The following is a 14,316-nucleotide window of genomic DNA, read 5'->3' as shown; positions in this document are numbered from 1 at the left end:
AGCCTCACTAGTCTCACCTCTGCTCTTTTCCCCAGTATTTAACCCAGTCTCTCCTTCTTATCAAATAAATTCTATTCATCTGTTCTGAACTTCATTTACAGAGAAAGCTCCAGTGCAGAAACAATAAAACACAGCACATGTCCATTCACACATTTAAATTCTGATGTTCATGAATTCCCTAATAAATAGATTAAAAAACAATAATAGATTAAAAACAAATAAGCCAAAAATGATAGTCCTCAGCTACAGATTATGTGTTGATCTGTACTTGTGTTTATCTGTGCAAGATTGTCATGTTTCCAAGTGTGCATACTTTTGAGCATTTACTATGGATTGCCTCCTCGTATCAGACCCTGTTCTGTTTACTGGATTTACAAACCTGCCTCCTGCTCTGGACAGCGTTGAAAGATTGCACTGATCTCCTGTTTGCCGGAATCTCTGATGCTCCCTCTGGAATACAAACCTGCCTGCTCCCTAAGAAACCTCTGCCTGTGCTTGTTTGACTCCTGTGTACCAAGCCTCTTTCTATCCACTAAAGGAACTGAACTCTCTTACACTGTGTCTGCTTTTGGTTCTTTGCTTCTATGTGTCACAGTACAATCTTCTCAAGGATGGACTCAGCGGACAACGAAGTGCTCCGATAGACATTGGCGAAGCAATAGCACCGCTTTGCTCATCAAAAGAACCAGATTCAGGACATGATGCAATCCGTCCAGCAGCTGTCTGCATTCCAGGACCTGGTTGCGCAGCTGAGCTCCATCAGCAAGATGGCTAGGCATGGAGGACCTCCTATGAGCGATGGGAGTTCTGTTTTGTCTTTCTCTATTGCCACCACCACACCACTTGCAAACTCAGATAAGTTCACAGGAAAGTCAGGAGATTGCAGACAGTTCCTGCTACAGTGTGCTGCTACATTTTGAACTAAAGCCCGTTCCCTTTCCGTCTGAATGCATTAACTTTGCCTTTATCATCTCCCATCTCTCCAATCAGCCTTCACCACAGCTTTTTCCCCATGTCCTCCAGCAAGTACAGCCAGGTAGAGAAGCAGCCAGAGCCCTTGCCAAGATCAGGCAGGGTCTCTGGAGCATTTTGGATTTCGGAACTCTGGTGCATTTTTGAATGCTTCTCTTGAGGGGCTTTGACTTTTTGATAGGCTTGGCAATTGGCACCGACAAGCATCTTGAGGAAAGGAGCGAAGCAGACTTTGGGACAGATCACCCCAGAAATGGAAGAGCCCCAGCACGCCGTCTGCACCCTTGGCACCTCCTCAGGATGAACCCGTGCCACTTGGACGCACTCTGCTTTCCGATGCCTCTGCATCTATTGCGGTGAACGAAGACATCTGTTGGCTAACTACCATTGCAAACAAAAGGATCCAGCTCCAGAAACAAAGGCAAGTCTCAAACTCACACAAGAGCCTCATCAGAGCTACACCCGACCCCTTCATTCTGTTTAATAGGGTTAAGCATGCTGTGGCTATTCTTACAAACTTTGTGGTAGACACTAACCTTATTGACTCTCTAAACTTTGTCTCACGACTCATCACCTCAGCCACCCCCTAGAAGTCTGGGCTAGAGGTTAGATCGGGCCCAAAAAATCCAGCCCGATCCGACCCGGGCCCGCGGGCATAAAGCCTGACCCAACCCAAGCCCGATCTAACCCGGGCTTGGGTTGGGTTAGATCGGGCTTAACTTAAATTGTAGGCCCGAGCCCGAAGCAAACCCGAAAGTATTTTTGCTTGTAGATTAGTAGCGCAGTGCCTTGTGCGGCTGCACAAAAGGTATTTTAATGTCGTGACTCGAGTCGTTATCACAGTTTTACAAGCTTTAATGGAGATTGTAGTAACACGCCAAAAATAAACAGACACAAAAAGAACCTTCTTACACCGTCATACACTCACACTACGTTGGGAACAGAATTGTTCACTCTTTTTCCCGCTTACGCCCATCTTTTCCCCAAACCTCCCAGCCAATCAACACTCAGAACACATGTAAACAAAGACACACATTGGCAGAGAAAGCTGCACGTAACCATGAAGCCTTCATGACCATAGGAAATCTTAGCATCATTTTTTCAATTTCCGATAGCCTACAGTACCTATAAGTTTGAAAGTGACAACATTTTGTGCTTTTCATTGCCCAAATTGCTAAACATCGCTATTTCCTAACAGCTGTAAAGCAGGAGGAGGCCACACCCCTTCTCAAAAGCACATTGCTACTCTGCCTCTGTTCCCATAGCGTGATTTTATGTGTTTGCGCATGCGCAATCAGTTCCCCAAGACGACAAATAAAGTTGAATTTAATTGAATTAACACTTGCCAGCAGAAACATATGAAATTCATTCAGTCATTGGTGTCGACATTGGTGGTCTCGATTTGGAACGCCCTGCCTACCCTACCCTAGTGCTCACGGCACGTCACTGGAGTACACACAAGTAGAACATAACCAGAACATAGAACCCAGTCCGTTACATTTGTTAAAGCAGCAAGTGAGGAATGAGCAAAATCAGCAAACAATATTCAGTGAATGTGAACGTTGAACAACAAAACGCAATATCCCGTCCCACTACTAGCAGAAATCATTTTCGAAATGATTCCACTACAACATAGAATTGCTTTTGTGTTTATTTAAAAATAATATTAATATAATAGAGATTTAAAAAAAAAAGAAAAAATAAATTCTTGAAGCCCGTCCCGACCCTATCCCGACTTCTTGGCTCGACCTGGCCCAAATTTCAGGTCGGGCTCAAGCCGGGCTCGGGCCTAAAATCTAACCTCTAGTCTGGGCTATGGTCAAGAGGAGCCACATGTGCCTCTGCTCTTCTCCCCACAATTTAACCCAGTCTCTCTCCTTCTCGTCTGTGCATCATGTTTCTCAGGGTGCATACTTTTGAGTGTTTACTATGGACTGCCTCCTCATGTCTGACCCTGTTTTGTTTACTGGATTGACAAACCTGCCTCCTGCTCTAGACAGTGTGAAGAGATCGCATGGATCTCCAGTGTGCTGGACCTCTGATCCTCTCTCTAAAATACAGACCTGCTCCTCAGGAAACCTCTGCTTGTGCTTGTTTGATTCCAGTGTACCCAACCTCTGGCTATCCACTAAAGGAACTGTTCTCTTACATTGTGTCTGCTTTTGGTTCTCTGCCTCCCCTCGTGACACACTAAGCTTTCCTGTCCTTACATTGATATTTTTTTAAGAAGTGGCAATAAAGTAACACTGAAGCACTTAGAATATTTGTTTGTCCATGTCCATCCATCTATGCACACAACATTTTTATACATTAAAAATGTATATTATAAATGTGTTAAATTGGCAGATTTTATAGTAAAACTATGCCTATCTAAATGTTGTGGATAACATATTACAGGGACTTTTAAACACTTCCATTTAGACGAGAATATCAAACCAGACCACTCTCCAATAGAACTGTCACAGAGAAGATACACTTTGTACATTTTGAATTATGCAGTGTGAAACACTGCATTAATTAAGCCATCATCTGTGTGTTTTGGGTGTAAGCCATCAGTTTGATTCTGAGAATGTGACTGTGATTTAATAAATGCAACCCTAAGCAAAACCACATGTACAGTACATAATGCACATAAAAACAGACTAACAATGCAGCATATGCAGAAACACACACTTACTGGGAGGAAGGGGTTCGTCTACACGCTGGTATCGAATGTCGTGACGAACAGAAGGAAGTGAGTGCACAGGGTGACCATTGACAGGAGTACCTGTGTGCAAATTTACAAAAAACTTTTTGACATTAAAAGAAAGAAACCGGAAGATCATTCTTTCATATTCATAAATACAACAAGCAAATAAAACATCTTTAATATAGAAAAATTATACATAGTCAGGCAATTTATTTCATAGATACATCTGTTATTTGCTCAAGCACCTTCCTCATCTGTTTCTGTGGTAACTTGCTCTGACTCAGCAGAACCCGATTCCACGCATGGCTTTCCTTCCATTCCTTCTTGTCCTTCAGCAGCCTGTAGGCTCAGCCTTCTCAAAGTATTCTCCTCCTCTCCCACTTGGGCAGTGGATGGACGAGATTCTCCTTGAGCAGTGGTGACAGCAGCTAGCCCACCTCCTTCATCATCCACTGGTTGATGAGTTGGTGAGGGACCAGGCTCTGCAATCCCCCCTGGATCTATGGCTGTCTCAGCTCCGTTCTCTGCCTCCTAACATATATTTTAAGAAAGACCATGTCTATATTCAATTCTACTGGCTCTGTAGCATTATTACATTGCATAGTAATGACTAAAGAAGGCACAAAACTGGTTTGACAGCTAATTCAGGTTCAAGGTTCAGAAAAGGTTAGGTTTAAGGAAGCAGGAACTAAGTAAATATTGTAGTTCCAGTTTAGTTATTTTTTTTTTTAATCAGTGGATTAACATTTCTGGCTTTGTCTACTCATAGAGAGGTTGAGACAAGCTTGAATTTTTGGTCTTCAGCTCTGTAATCTTGCAAAATCCTGGCTAAGATAACAGTAGAATGTACGTTGTTTACAAATCAATGTAGTTCATCTATGTGAACAGCATCTACTGTTTGTTCAGGCAAAGACAGGGGAAAAAAATGTTTATTTAAATATTTTTCAAACATCATCTATCATTTATCCAAAATTTTGTAATGTTTTTTATGAATATTGAAAATGCATTTAGCAAGAATTTGGGAGAACATTTTTACAAAAACCATTTACAGTCCAACATTGTGATGCACTATGGGCTCAATTTTAGATAAATCAAAAATGTGTTTGGATCGTTTATGTAGGACAGTCTGAAGATGGGCTATAGCAAGTTTGGTGTTAGGGTAAGGGTTATGGTTATGGTAGGAGTTTTAGAGTTTTTAAAAACACAGAGTGATGGACTTCATCAGTGACGTGCAGTCAGGGTAGGCAAGGTAGGCAGTGCCTACCCAAAGGTGAATTGATATTTTGATAATTTTTTTTAAATTATGATATAATTATGATATAGTTATAAATGATTTATTTTTCAATTTCCGATAGCCTACATTAGCTATAAGTTTGAAAGAGTCAGCAATTTGTTCTTTTCATAGCCCATGACTAAACAGGGCTATTTCCTGGTACGGCAGAGACGCTGCACAGTCTCACTTCGCTGTAATGCTGTATTCACACCGAATGCGTCTTCTGCAGCAGCGGACGCATTTGCTGTACGAAACGCACCGCAGGGTCCGCAGGATCAAACATTTTCCCATTCGCATCATACGCACGTCTTAAGCGAAGCCCCGCCCACCAGCGACATGTCCAACTCGGTGAGTTTCACAGCCTGCTGAAGCGAGAAGCTGCGCTCCTTTTTGGACTTCATAATATTATTTAGGTTTAAATGTACTAATATTGCCCTGGTATTAGGGCTACATTTAGCTAAATTTATCGAATCTGGAGCATATATCGTTCATTTGTTGTGAATTTTCAACATTTTGAAGTTTAGAGGTTTGCTGTAGCTCCACCTTTAGAACTATTGGTTTGTTTTTGCAGCTGAGGCAATCTGGTATGAGACTGGAAGTTTGTGCAAACTTTGGTGTTTGTTTGCAAATGGGAAGTATAATTTCCTTAGAACAAGAACAAGAAAAATGAAAGAAACAAAGAAAAACATACAGGATAACAATAGGTTCCCGGCAGTATAAGCTAATATGTCAAAACCTGGATTAAAAAGTACATGTGTAATGAAATTAAGAAATGTAATAAACTATTTGTGGAAACTTTCACTTTCAAGAACAGGTTAATTTTAAAAAATGGCTAAATTAGATAATCTGATCACTAGAGTAATATCAAGAATCATAAAAATACAGTATTCCATTGATACATGATAGGAATGTATAAGAAAGGTAAAGATTGTTTTTTATGTAACAAACTAGGTAACTAATGAGGCGAAAACAAAGTGTTAGATTCCATTTCTTACTATTTTACTGTTGTTTTCCATCAGTCATTGCAAACACTGGAGTGTATGTTGTATAATGTTCTTACCACAGCACTGGTCAGTGTGACTGGACAGCTCTCTGATGAGGAAAATGCTGTCTGAGGGGCTGTTGCCATTGAACAGGTGTCATGCTCTGATGAAGGGTCCTCAGTAGGTTGTTTTCCTTGTTCCCGTAACTCTTGACATTCAGGCAAAGCATTTTGGGACACGTCTACTTCAAGTGGAGCTTCTCCCACGTCAAGGAAAACATCTGCATCAAAAGCCTCCTCCAAGTCCAGACCAGCAGCAACCATCACAGCCACATCCATCTCAGTAGGCCCATCCTCTTCCTCTGGTAGAGTGTCAGCACCATCAGGTTCCTCCTCTGGCACCAAGCTCTCCAGTTGCTCAGGTTCTTGATGAATCTCTAGAAACGAGTCATGTTCATCTTGATCACCAATGTTTAGCGTTACTCCATTAATCAGCAATCGTGACAATAGCATTGGTGGGATGTCGTTGGCTCCCGACCTCTCCTCGTCTTCATCTGAATCAATGTGCAACATAGCACTGAGTCTTGTGTGTGTTGGGAAACTAGAGCGCAGTTTTGGTGAAGCAGCACCGAGTGGCCTTTCCCCGGGACCTTTAGGGGCCTCAATAGCATCCAAGCCTTCACAGAGGGATCTCCTAAGCACTTTATGACTTGACAACCTTTCAGATTCCACAAATCTAGCTGCTGCTCCAGTAACTGACAGGTCTTTTTCTGGGAAGGCTGCTGCTCCACCTTCCCACAAGCCTTGGGAACTCTGGGAGCCAGTGGGAGAGGGGACAGAAGAGATCACCACTGGAAGGTGATGAGGTAAGTCCTCATCATCAGAGGGCGTCCCTGGAACTCCATTGAAAGATGAAAGACCAATGATGGAATCTGGAGAGGCACCTAGACCAAAAAGAGATTGATTACAGCATTGGAGACAGATAACTGTTGCTACAGAATATCAATGCAGCTGGAATGTAGATTTACCATCTGGCCCCGTTGAAGTGAGCTCAACTTTGAATTGCAACTGCCCGCTCACATGCTCAGTGGGCAAACGGCGACACAACGAGAAGCTTACTGGCTGAACTCTGCACAGTCAACAAAGATTTTTAGAAATCAATCATTATTCCATCATGCTGTAGCATGATGGAATAATGTGTTTATTTTGTATGACCTGTTCGTAAACTAACCCAGTAATTTAAATATCTGACTACTGATGACCCAGTATTCAAAAAAATAAATAATTATTGTAACTATCTCATTATGAGAACATTTAGGGCTTTAGCTTTTTTAAGGTTGATTATACGTACAGTTTATTAAACAATTTAGAAATTACAGCATAGGCTTTAAGTGGATCATATTCTGATGGTGTCTTCCTGTGTATTTGTTACTTACCCTGGTATTTTTTCAATAAGTCGTTGTACAGGAATCGTTAGCTGACCAAGGAAGCGTTTAATGATAGGTCGACTTTTTGCAAACTTATCCTTCACCTCAATGTAGAGGATGTCCGTCATTAGTGCTACAAAAGTGTATTTCTGCAGAAACAAAGACAACAGCCTTTCTTGTTTTCCTTCTTGGTTGAGAGTAAAAGCATATACTGACTGAAAATTAAAGTATAAAAAAATGTAAGAATCACCTCAGCGTGCCAGGTGGGGTTGGTCGTGTTTGGAATGATGGCTGAGCGTCGCTCTTGCCCATGGTGGCTAAAGATAGGAAACACACTCCTCTTCCCGGGATGGATGGACATCTTTAGATATGGGTCTGGATTGAAAAACATCCCCTTCTTCAAGCCAGAGGCTCGCAGATCTGCAGAAAAATAAACAGGGTCAACAGCTGAGGAAAGAATAAACAGTTCTCATTGTTTTGTATCCACAACTATTTTCTATTTTTATTTTAATGAAGCTTGACTTTGAAAAAACATAATCCCTAGAGTAGGAGAGGAAGTGAAGTCATCAAAAAGGTTTTTACTTTGCACAACTTTTCATGTCTAATGTCCTGTGCTGTGTTTTTGTATAAAAGGAATCTGGAGCTAAAATTTGCCCCAATTTAAAAAAGACTAGACAATATCGTCAACTCACCCGTCAAAGTGAAGCTGATCAGTTTTCGAGGATGTTCAATGCCCACTTGCTCTGCCAGCCCCTCCACCTGACAAACACAATCATGTGTTTAATAATTATGTGAATATCACTATTCCCATGAATGCGTAACTAATTTTTAGAGACTAAGAAAATTAGTTTCATTTTGAGAAACATGGTGAGAATAATAATTATCCACATTTTTTACAGTATGAATACTTTCAGATCAGTTTAATCATATTCTTAGCTGAACCGTCCACAAGCCATCCTGTAGAACGATACATATACTGTATAGCTGCTGTCTAATTACCTGGCTTCAGTTTCTAATTACTTGAGAGTTACTGACACATTTCGACCAACTGGGCTATTATATATAGATGAAAATCTGCTGAGTCTCAACAATTATGACTGTTTTTGACTTGGGAAGTGCTGCACTTTTACATTGTTTTAAATGCACAGTGATGAGAATCTACTGAAGGACAAACCATCTCATTTCAGCTTTTTCTCTTTAATGAATAGATGTCAGACTTTTGCATTAATTTAAACAAATGTATATTTCATTACTTAATTAGAATTCATAGTCTGTATCTACTTATCAAAATAGGATGATTAAAATAGGAAAACTCAATGAAACACACACCCACCAGGACTGTTGGATTCTTCACTGTGATGCAAGGTGTCGTGGCTCTTAGCGCTCCACTGACTCCATGGTAGTACTTGAAACAGATCCTGGTTTCGGCTGGAACGAAATACACACAATTGAGAATTATTTTGCACCTACTCATAATGGTAAATAACCATTATAAATTAGTAGCGTGTCAAGGGTGATAGGGGAGTTCATGAAGAAAGTTACATCCAAATAAATAGTGTTAAACTAATTCATATTAAGGAAATACGGTTGAAAAGGAAAGGGTGATTTGTTGTCATTGATAAACAATGACAGTCCAATTGCAAAAAAAAAAAAAAAAAAAACATCAATCTTCTGTTTAAAATAAAAGAACGCATACGTAACTCAACTGTGTCCTTTTTACATATAAGTCAACAACATGACACCTAAATATTCTGTCCAACTATATTTGTTATAGTTAAAGAAGTTTTAAATGTATAAAAAGATATGTAGTAACTTAATATATAAGCGCTCACTTTGATTTTGTTTTTTTTAAATGTTACTTACTACATTACTTAATTTACTCTTTTATTCAAAGTGACAAAATCATGTGATGTGACTGTCTGGCCATGACTGCTGTTTTGAAAAAAATACTCAAAACTTATTGAAGTTTATTTTCTGACCTATCTTTTTTATATTATACAGCTGTATAAGATTTCAAAGTATTGCTATTTCTATTTCCATCGTTATATTAATGCAAACCGTGCCAGATGACGCCTATTTTACAAAATATCATGTGGTCAAAATCCTTATATATCATTGACCCATGTATAACAAAAGCACTAACAATAATAAAGCACAGTAGAATGTAAAGTGAAAAGTACACAATTCATTGGAATACTACATTTGTAAAACAGAGAGAAAACTTACGTTCCATAAAGTAAGGCCCCGCCTCAAGCCTCCAAACAATCTGACCCTTCTGGGTGCCATTGACTCCTCTGTTCTTACAGTCCCACACATTAGACGGACTGGTTTCATCTAGGGGGGAAAACTGTTAGTGATCTCCAAGCAAGAACACATCCATTTCAGGCTGCTTTTCTATATATACTGTATCTACAACTACATTCTACAATTTCATTTAGCAGATGCTTTTATCCAAAGTGACATACAACACGAGCAGTTGGTGCTCAACATTCCACAGTGATGGCCCAGGATGGAGCATTTTTTGTGCACAGATCAATGAAGCACCAAATGTAGCTAACTTATGGAGGGAGCCTGAAGATGGCAGAAGGCTTATCATTGGATCTTTGCTTAGTCAAGGAAAGCTGCATATCCTGAGATGGATAAGACCTTGGAGCAGGTAATGAAGTCCTGCCAGCCCTAAAATCGATATGAGGTGACCTGACGCCAGACGTTTACACTTTCGAATTCTCCCAGTGAAGCCTTTAAAGATTCCATTGTGTACAGTAAGCATTAGGTCTTGGAGGTTAGGAGAGCTTAAATACAAAAATTACAAACAAGCAAATGACAGTATTGAAAGTAGGATCTTACAGATTTAGCTGTTACGTGCAGAGGTGAAAGTAACAGATTACAAGTACTCATGTTACTGTAATTTAGTTCCCACTGAGCAGACTGATGTAATGGCCTGAAGTTGAGAGGACATCTTTGGCGGGTGCAGAATGAAAGTTTTTACCACGACGTATTCTAGACTTCCCATAAAAGAAGGATAAGAACAGTGGCCCATGGTTGGTTCGATCCTTTATGCTTCCTAGCGCTTATTCGTACCTATTCAGCTATTTTTCAAAGGTACATTGTCAGTTATTTGAAACGTTTACCAAATTAATAGTCTGAAACACTATGGCAAAACTGTTCTGCACTGTAAGAGCATACAATACCATTAATTTTGGGGGTATTGTAATGTTTATATGCAATTTTGACGTTTGACGAAAAAGACGTCTTCTCAACGTTGTTTTAACATTGATTTGCTCAATGGGAGCTCGACATTAATTATTTCATAAAAAGATTGCAGAGCATAAATGTTGATGAAGTACACCTGGATATATACTATAATGATTTTTAATAAACAGAAGCACATACACACGCATGTGTCTGTGACTGAGTGAGGAATTGCAAGGCTGTTTAAATTTCATATGTGAAATTGCTTCAAACTTTGAACGTCATATCAAGGTTCAGATGAGGTCGTGGTCATGACGTTTAGATGCCGTTTGGATGTCATATAGGCAGTGCAGATGTGAGGTCCGTGGACATCAGATGTTTAGTGGGTTGCTTTTGTTGGTACTTAAGTACATTTTAAAAGAAGTAATTTGTTACATTTCTACATCCAACCTTTACTGAGTAAATTGTTATATTTTGTTTTAAAAAACGATCAACGGACATTGTGAAACTACAAAAAAGGAAATGATCAGACAACAATCATATCAACAATGCATCACATCATAGCCGACCAACCAGATTAAACTTAATATACGGCGCCAAAATAGCATTAAATGGTTATTTTATCAGTTTTAGAGTACATAAATGTAGCTATAAATCCATGAGCCATACATTTTGAATGGAATGCATTGGTGTTATTTTATTTGAAAAATAAAATGTACATTTTGACATACCTTTTATTTTATACAGATGCCTTTGTGGAAAATAAATGAAGTTCTAATTGTGGAAGATTTAGTCTCTTCTGTATTATGTTTATACATGAGATGTTTACTGTATGTAAGGGAACCGAGGCAAGATTTATTACCAAAAATAAACGTGGGGGGTGAAAGTAAAGAGTAACTTTTACTTTGAGCACTATTTAATTGAGCTACTTTTTACTTGTACTTAAGTATTTTATGTAGGACTTGTTTGTACTTCAGCACAATTTCAATTAAATAACAGTACTTCTACTTGAGTAGAATATATCCGTGGCCGTTCGCTGTACTAAAAGTGAATTGTTTGTAAATCTGTGAGTTGTGGTATACAGTATAATGTTACCAACTAAAAGGTAAGCACTGGACTTTGGATATCATTTATAAATATAATTCGGGAAGACTGGTTACAGTAGTTTTATAATCATTGTTTTGATTTGCCATGTTTTTAGTTTTGATTTAAATGTTCTGGATTGTCTTAATAATTCTTCTTATTCATCTGCAATGCTTTTACACTAATAACCCTTGTGGATCCCTGAGGTCTTGCTTTGGTTCAGGCCTTTTACTACTTCCACAGTGGCTTTAATCCACCCCAACACCTCATAGTTATGAAAGAGTCTGCTGGAGCTTCAGATATTTTTTCCTAAATCAGGCTAAAGACTCACCTTTTGAACCTGGTAAACCAACATATGTCTATCTTAGTTATACATCCTTTGAAGTGGTTATATATGTTTTTAATTGCACTGCTTTTCCAGAATGGCTTTTATGTACTGTAATATATATTTCTTTTTTTTAATGCATCTGTTTCAGTTTTAGTATACTAAATTTTAGTCACTTTTTTAAAAACAGGATTCCTTCTTTCACTCTCAAAAGCAATTTGTGTTGCATTACTTTGTATGAAAAGTGCTAGATTTATACAGTAATGTTAGATTTCATGTTTGCATTAGAACACAGCTAATACAATTCAAATAGTCTTATTAATAGTTGGTATTGGTTGAATGACTTAATTCTGTGCTCGGTTTGCCTCTGTAGCTACAGTTTAGTTATTTTGGTTTCAATCACCTTAACTAGTGCCGTACATACTGTACCTCATGATGAATTTAGATCTCTCCGCTAAAGTTTTCAGCTGTTGCCATGGTAACAAAACATACTCCCACTACTGGCTGCTGAAGACACTTTGTTCTGTTTCTGTTGCCATGACAACAAAATATGTCTTTTGATAATTTAAATATATAGCATTCTCACTTACATTTCCCTTGTAAATGCAATTTTTCAAGTATTCATTATTTCATTAGTTTGCTTTGTACTATGGCCATTTTTTTCCCATTAAATAGAATCCTGCCTGCCAGCTTGTTTCTCTCTCAACCGCCAACACGGCAGCTCTGACACATCCCTGTCTTGGTAACATGTTATTATAAGGCTTTTTGACCATCTTAAAACACAGTCATGGGACGATGCGTGGTTGAAACAGGTGTGTAATAACAGTGATGCTGATTAATGCCTGTATACATTTATTTTAAAAATGATGACATTACAAATTGTTTTCTTTATTAAGTATCACTCTCCAGAGTCTCTTCTGCTGCTGGTATAAACGCTTACCCCTATTACCTTTCACCATCATGGGCAGATCTTCCTCACAGTTTGAGCCTGATAGCCTTCTTTAATCACACGGGTCAATGCATTCCCCTCCTGTCAAATTCATGTCCCTACCACAGCCTGAGGGGAGGCACCCAGTTTGTGATGGTGTGTGTGTTATCGTACACCGAGGCAGAGTTGTAACATGTTGACTCAGCCTCCGCTCCCGTGTAAAGTCTCAACAGCTAATGTTTCAGTATCGACTCACAGTTTGAAGCTCCAGTGAGGAGAATTTACCCAGCTATTCTCAGCCGATAACAAAACGCAGGGGTCAGCGGAAAACCTTTGAGGATAACAAGGGTCACATAAAGTAACTGAAGAAGTGAGTACACTATAATATACAATAACTATAGCACATATTTGTCAGCAGAGGCTGGATGAGGTGATTAGGAGGATTCAATCGAAGAGGGAAAATGAGCCATATAGAAGGGGAAGTTCTGTACTCAAAGTCTATTTAATTACAAAAAACAAGACCAACAATGGACAAAATTAAGTTGAACAAAAATACAACCAACCAAAAAAAAAAAAACGCCAACAGGAACAGGTGATGGGTGGCAATACAATGGACCACCAATCACAGATCTACGGTCTTCACCTTTTGCGTGTTATTAATGCGTTGGAAGTACTAAATCATCCACAACAGGCAAACACACAGCACTGAATTGTTTGGGGTCATAGTAAATTAAGGCCTTAATGGAGCAAGCTTCTGAAAACAAACATGGATAATGAAATATCTGGAGAGCAAAAGTCAGGACAATCAGGCAAATTAACACTTGTGTGATGTGAACCACTGCCAAGCCCAATGGTCTGCTCTGATGTGGGTGTGCCTGTGGTGTGGATGTGTGTGTGAGGAGTGTGAAAGAGGCTGACACCGTGCTGTGAGCAGAATCAAACGCCTCTCACTCAGTAATTGTTTTTCTTTTTAGACTTTTAACAGAAAAGCTGCAAGCCGTGATTGAATTAAACTGAGTGTGGCAGGTGCACATCCCAGTACCAAGTGGTTCACAGACCGATACCGGTCGAGGGCACGGTGGCGTGATAGCTGAATGAGCTCTTACTGAGGACCACCGCTGACTCCTTATTCACCTGTCCTGTTGGGCAAGTTTTTCTTACTGAATTATGACCCTCAATAATGAGGGAGTTTGATCCAGCTGAATGAAGTGGGCAGAATCCTGAGTATTCAAGGAGAACACTCCTTCTGACCACACCTTGAATAACTGAAAAATCAGCCACGAGGTGTGCCATGTGTGCTGCACTGCTGAAATAGCACTTTAATCAGTAATAAACAATTCCAAACTCAGAGTGCGACCTAGCAACCTGAACATATACGTACATATATTTTTTCTGAGCTTTAGCATAAGAAGTGACATCAAATTTTAAAATAAAAAGAATGTCTA

The 14,316-nt window shown here is 39.4% G+C and overlaps 1 protein-coding gene across 2 annotated transcripts in view; it reads right to left on the bottom strand.

Moving 5' to 3' along the window:
• hecw2a (HECT, C2 and WW domain containing E3 ubiquitin protein ligase 2a) overlaps positions 1-14,316 on the bottom strand; it is an 84,201-nt gene that overhangs the window by 34,406 nt on the left and 35,479 nt on the right. For both annotated transcript variants that reach the window (XM_028435878.1, XM_028435876.1), the window contains exons 3-11: positions 9,570-9,677; positions 8,677-8,771; positions 8,036-8,102; positions 7,594-7,763; positions 7,353-7,492; positions 6,945-7,045; positions 5,995-6,860; positions 3,907-4,192; positions 3,650-3,739 (exon numbers count right to left, since the gene is read on the bottom strand). In XM_028435878.1, the coding sequence (XP_028291679.1) occupies positions 3,650-3,739; positions 3,907-4,192; positions 5,995-6,860; positions 6,945-7,045; positions 7,353-7,492; positions 7,594-7,763; positions 8,036-8,102; positions 8,677-8,771; positions 9,570-9,677 (1,923 nt within the window). The remainder of the gene's footprint in view (positions 1-3,649; positions 3,740-3,906; positions 4,193-5,994; positions 6,861-6,944; positions 7,046-7,352; positions 7,493-7,593; positions 7,764-8,035; positions 8,103-8,676; positions 8,772-9,569; positions 9,678-14,316) is intronic.

This window comes from Gouania willdenowi, chromosome 21, assembly GCF_900634775.1.
Source record: "Gouania willdenowi chromosome 21, fGouWil2.1, whole genome shotgun sequence".
NCBI classification, from domain to species: Eukaryota; Metazoa; Chordata; class Actinopteri; order Blenniiformes; family Gobiesocidae; genus Gouania; species Gouania willdenowi.
Note: the sequence above shows the minus strand (reverse complement) of the source record. Positions and strands in the feature narration are given on the sequence as shown.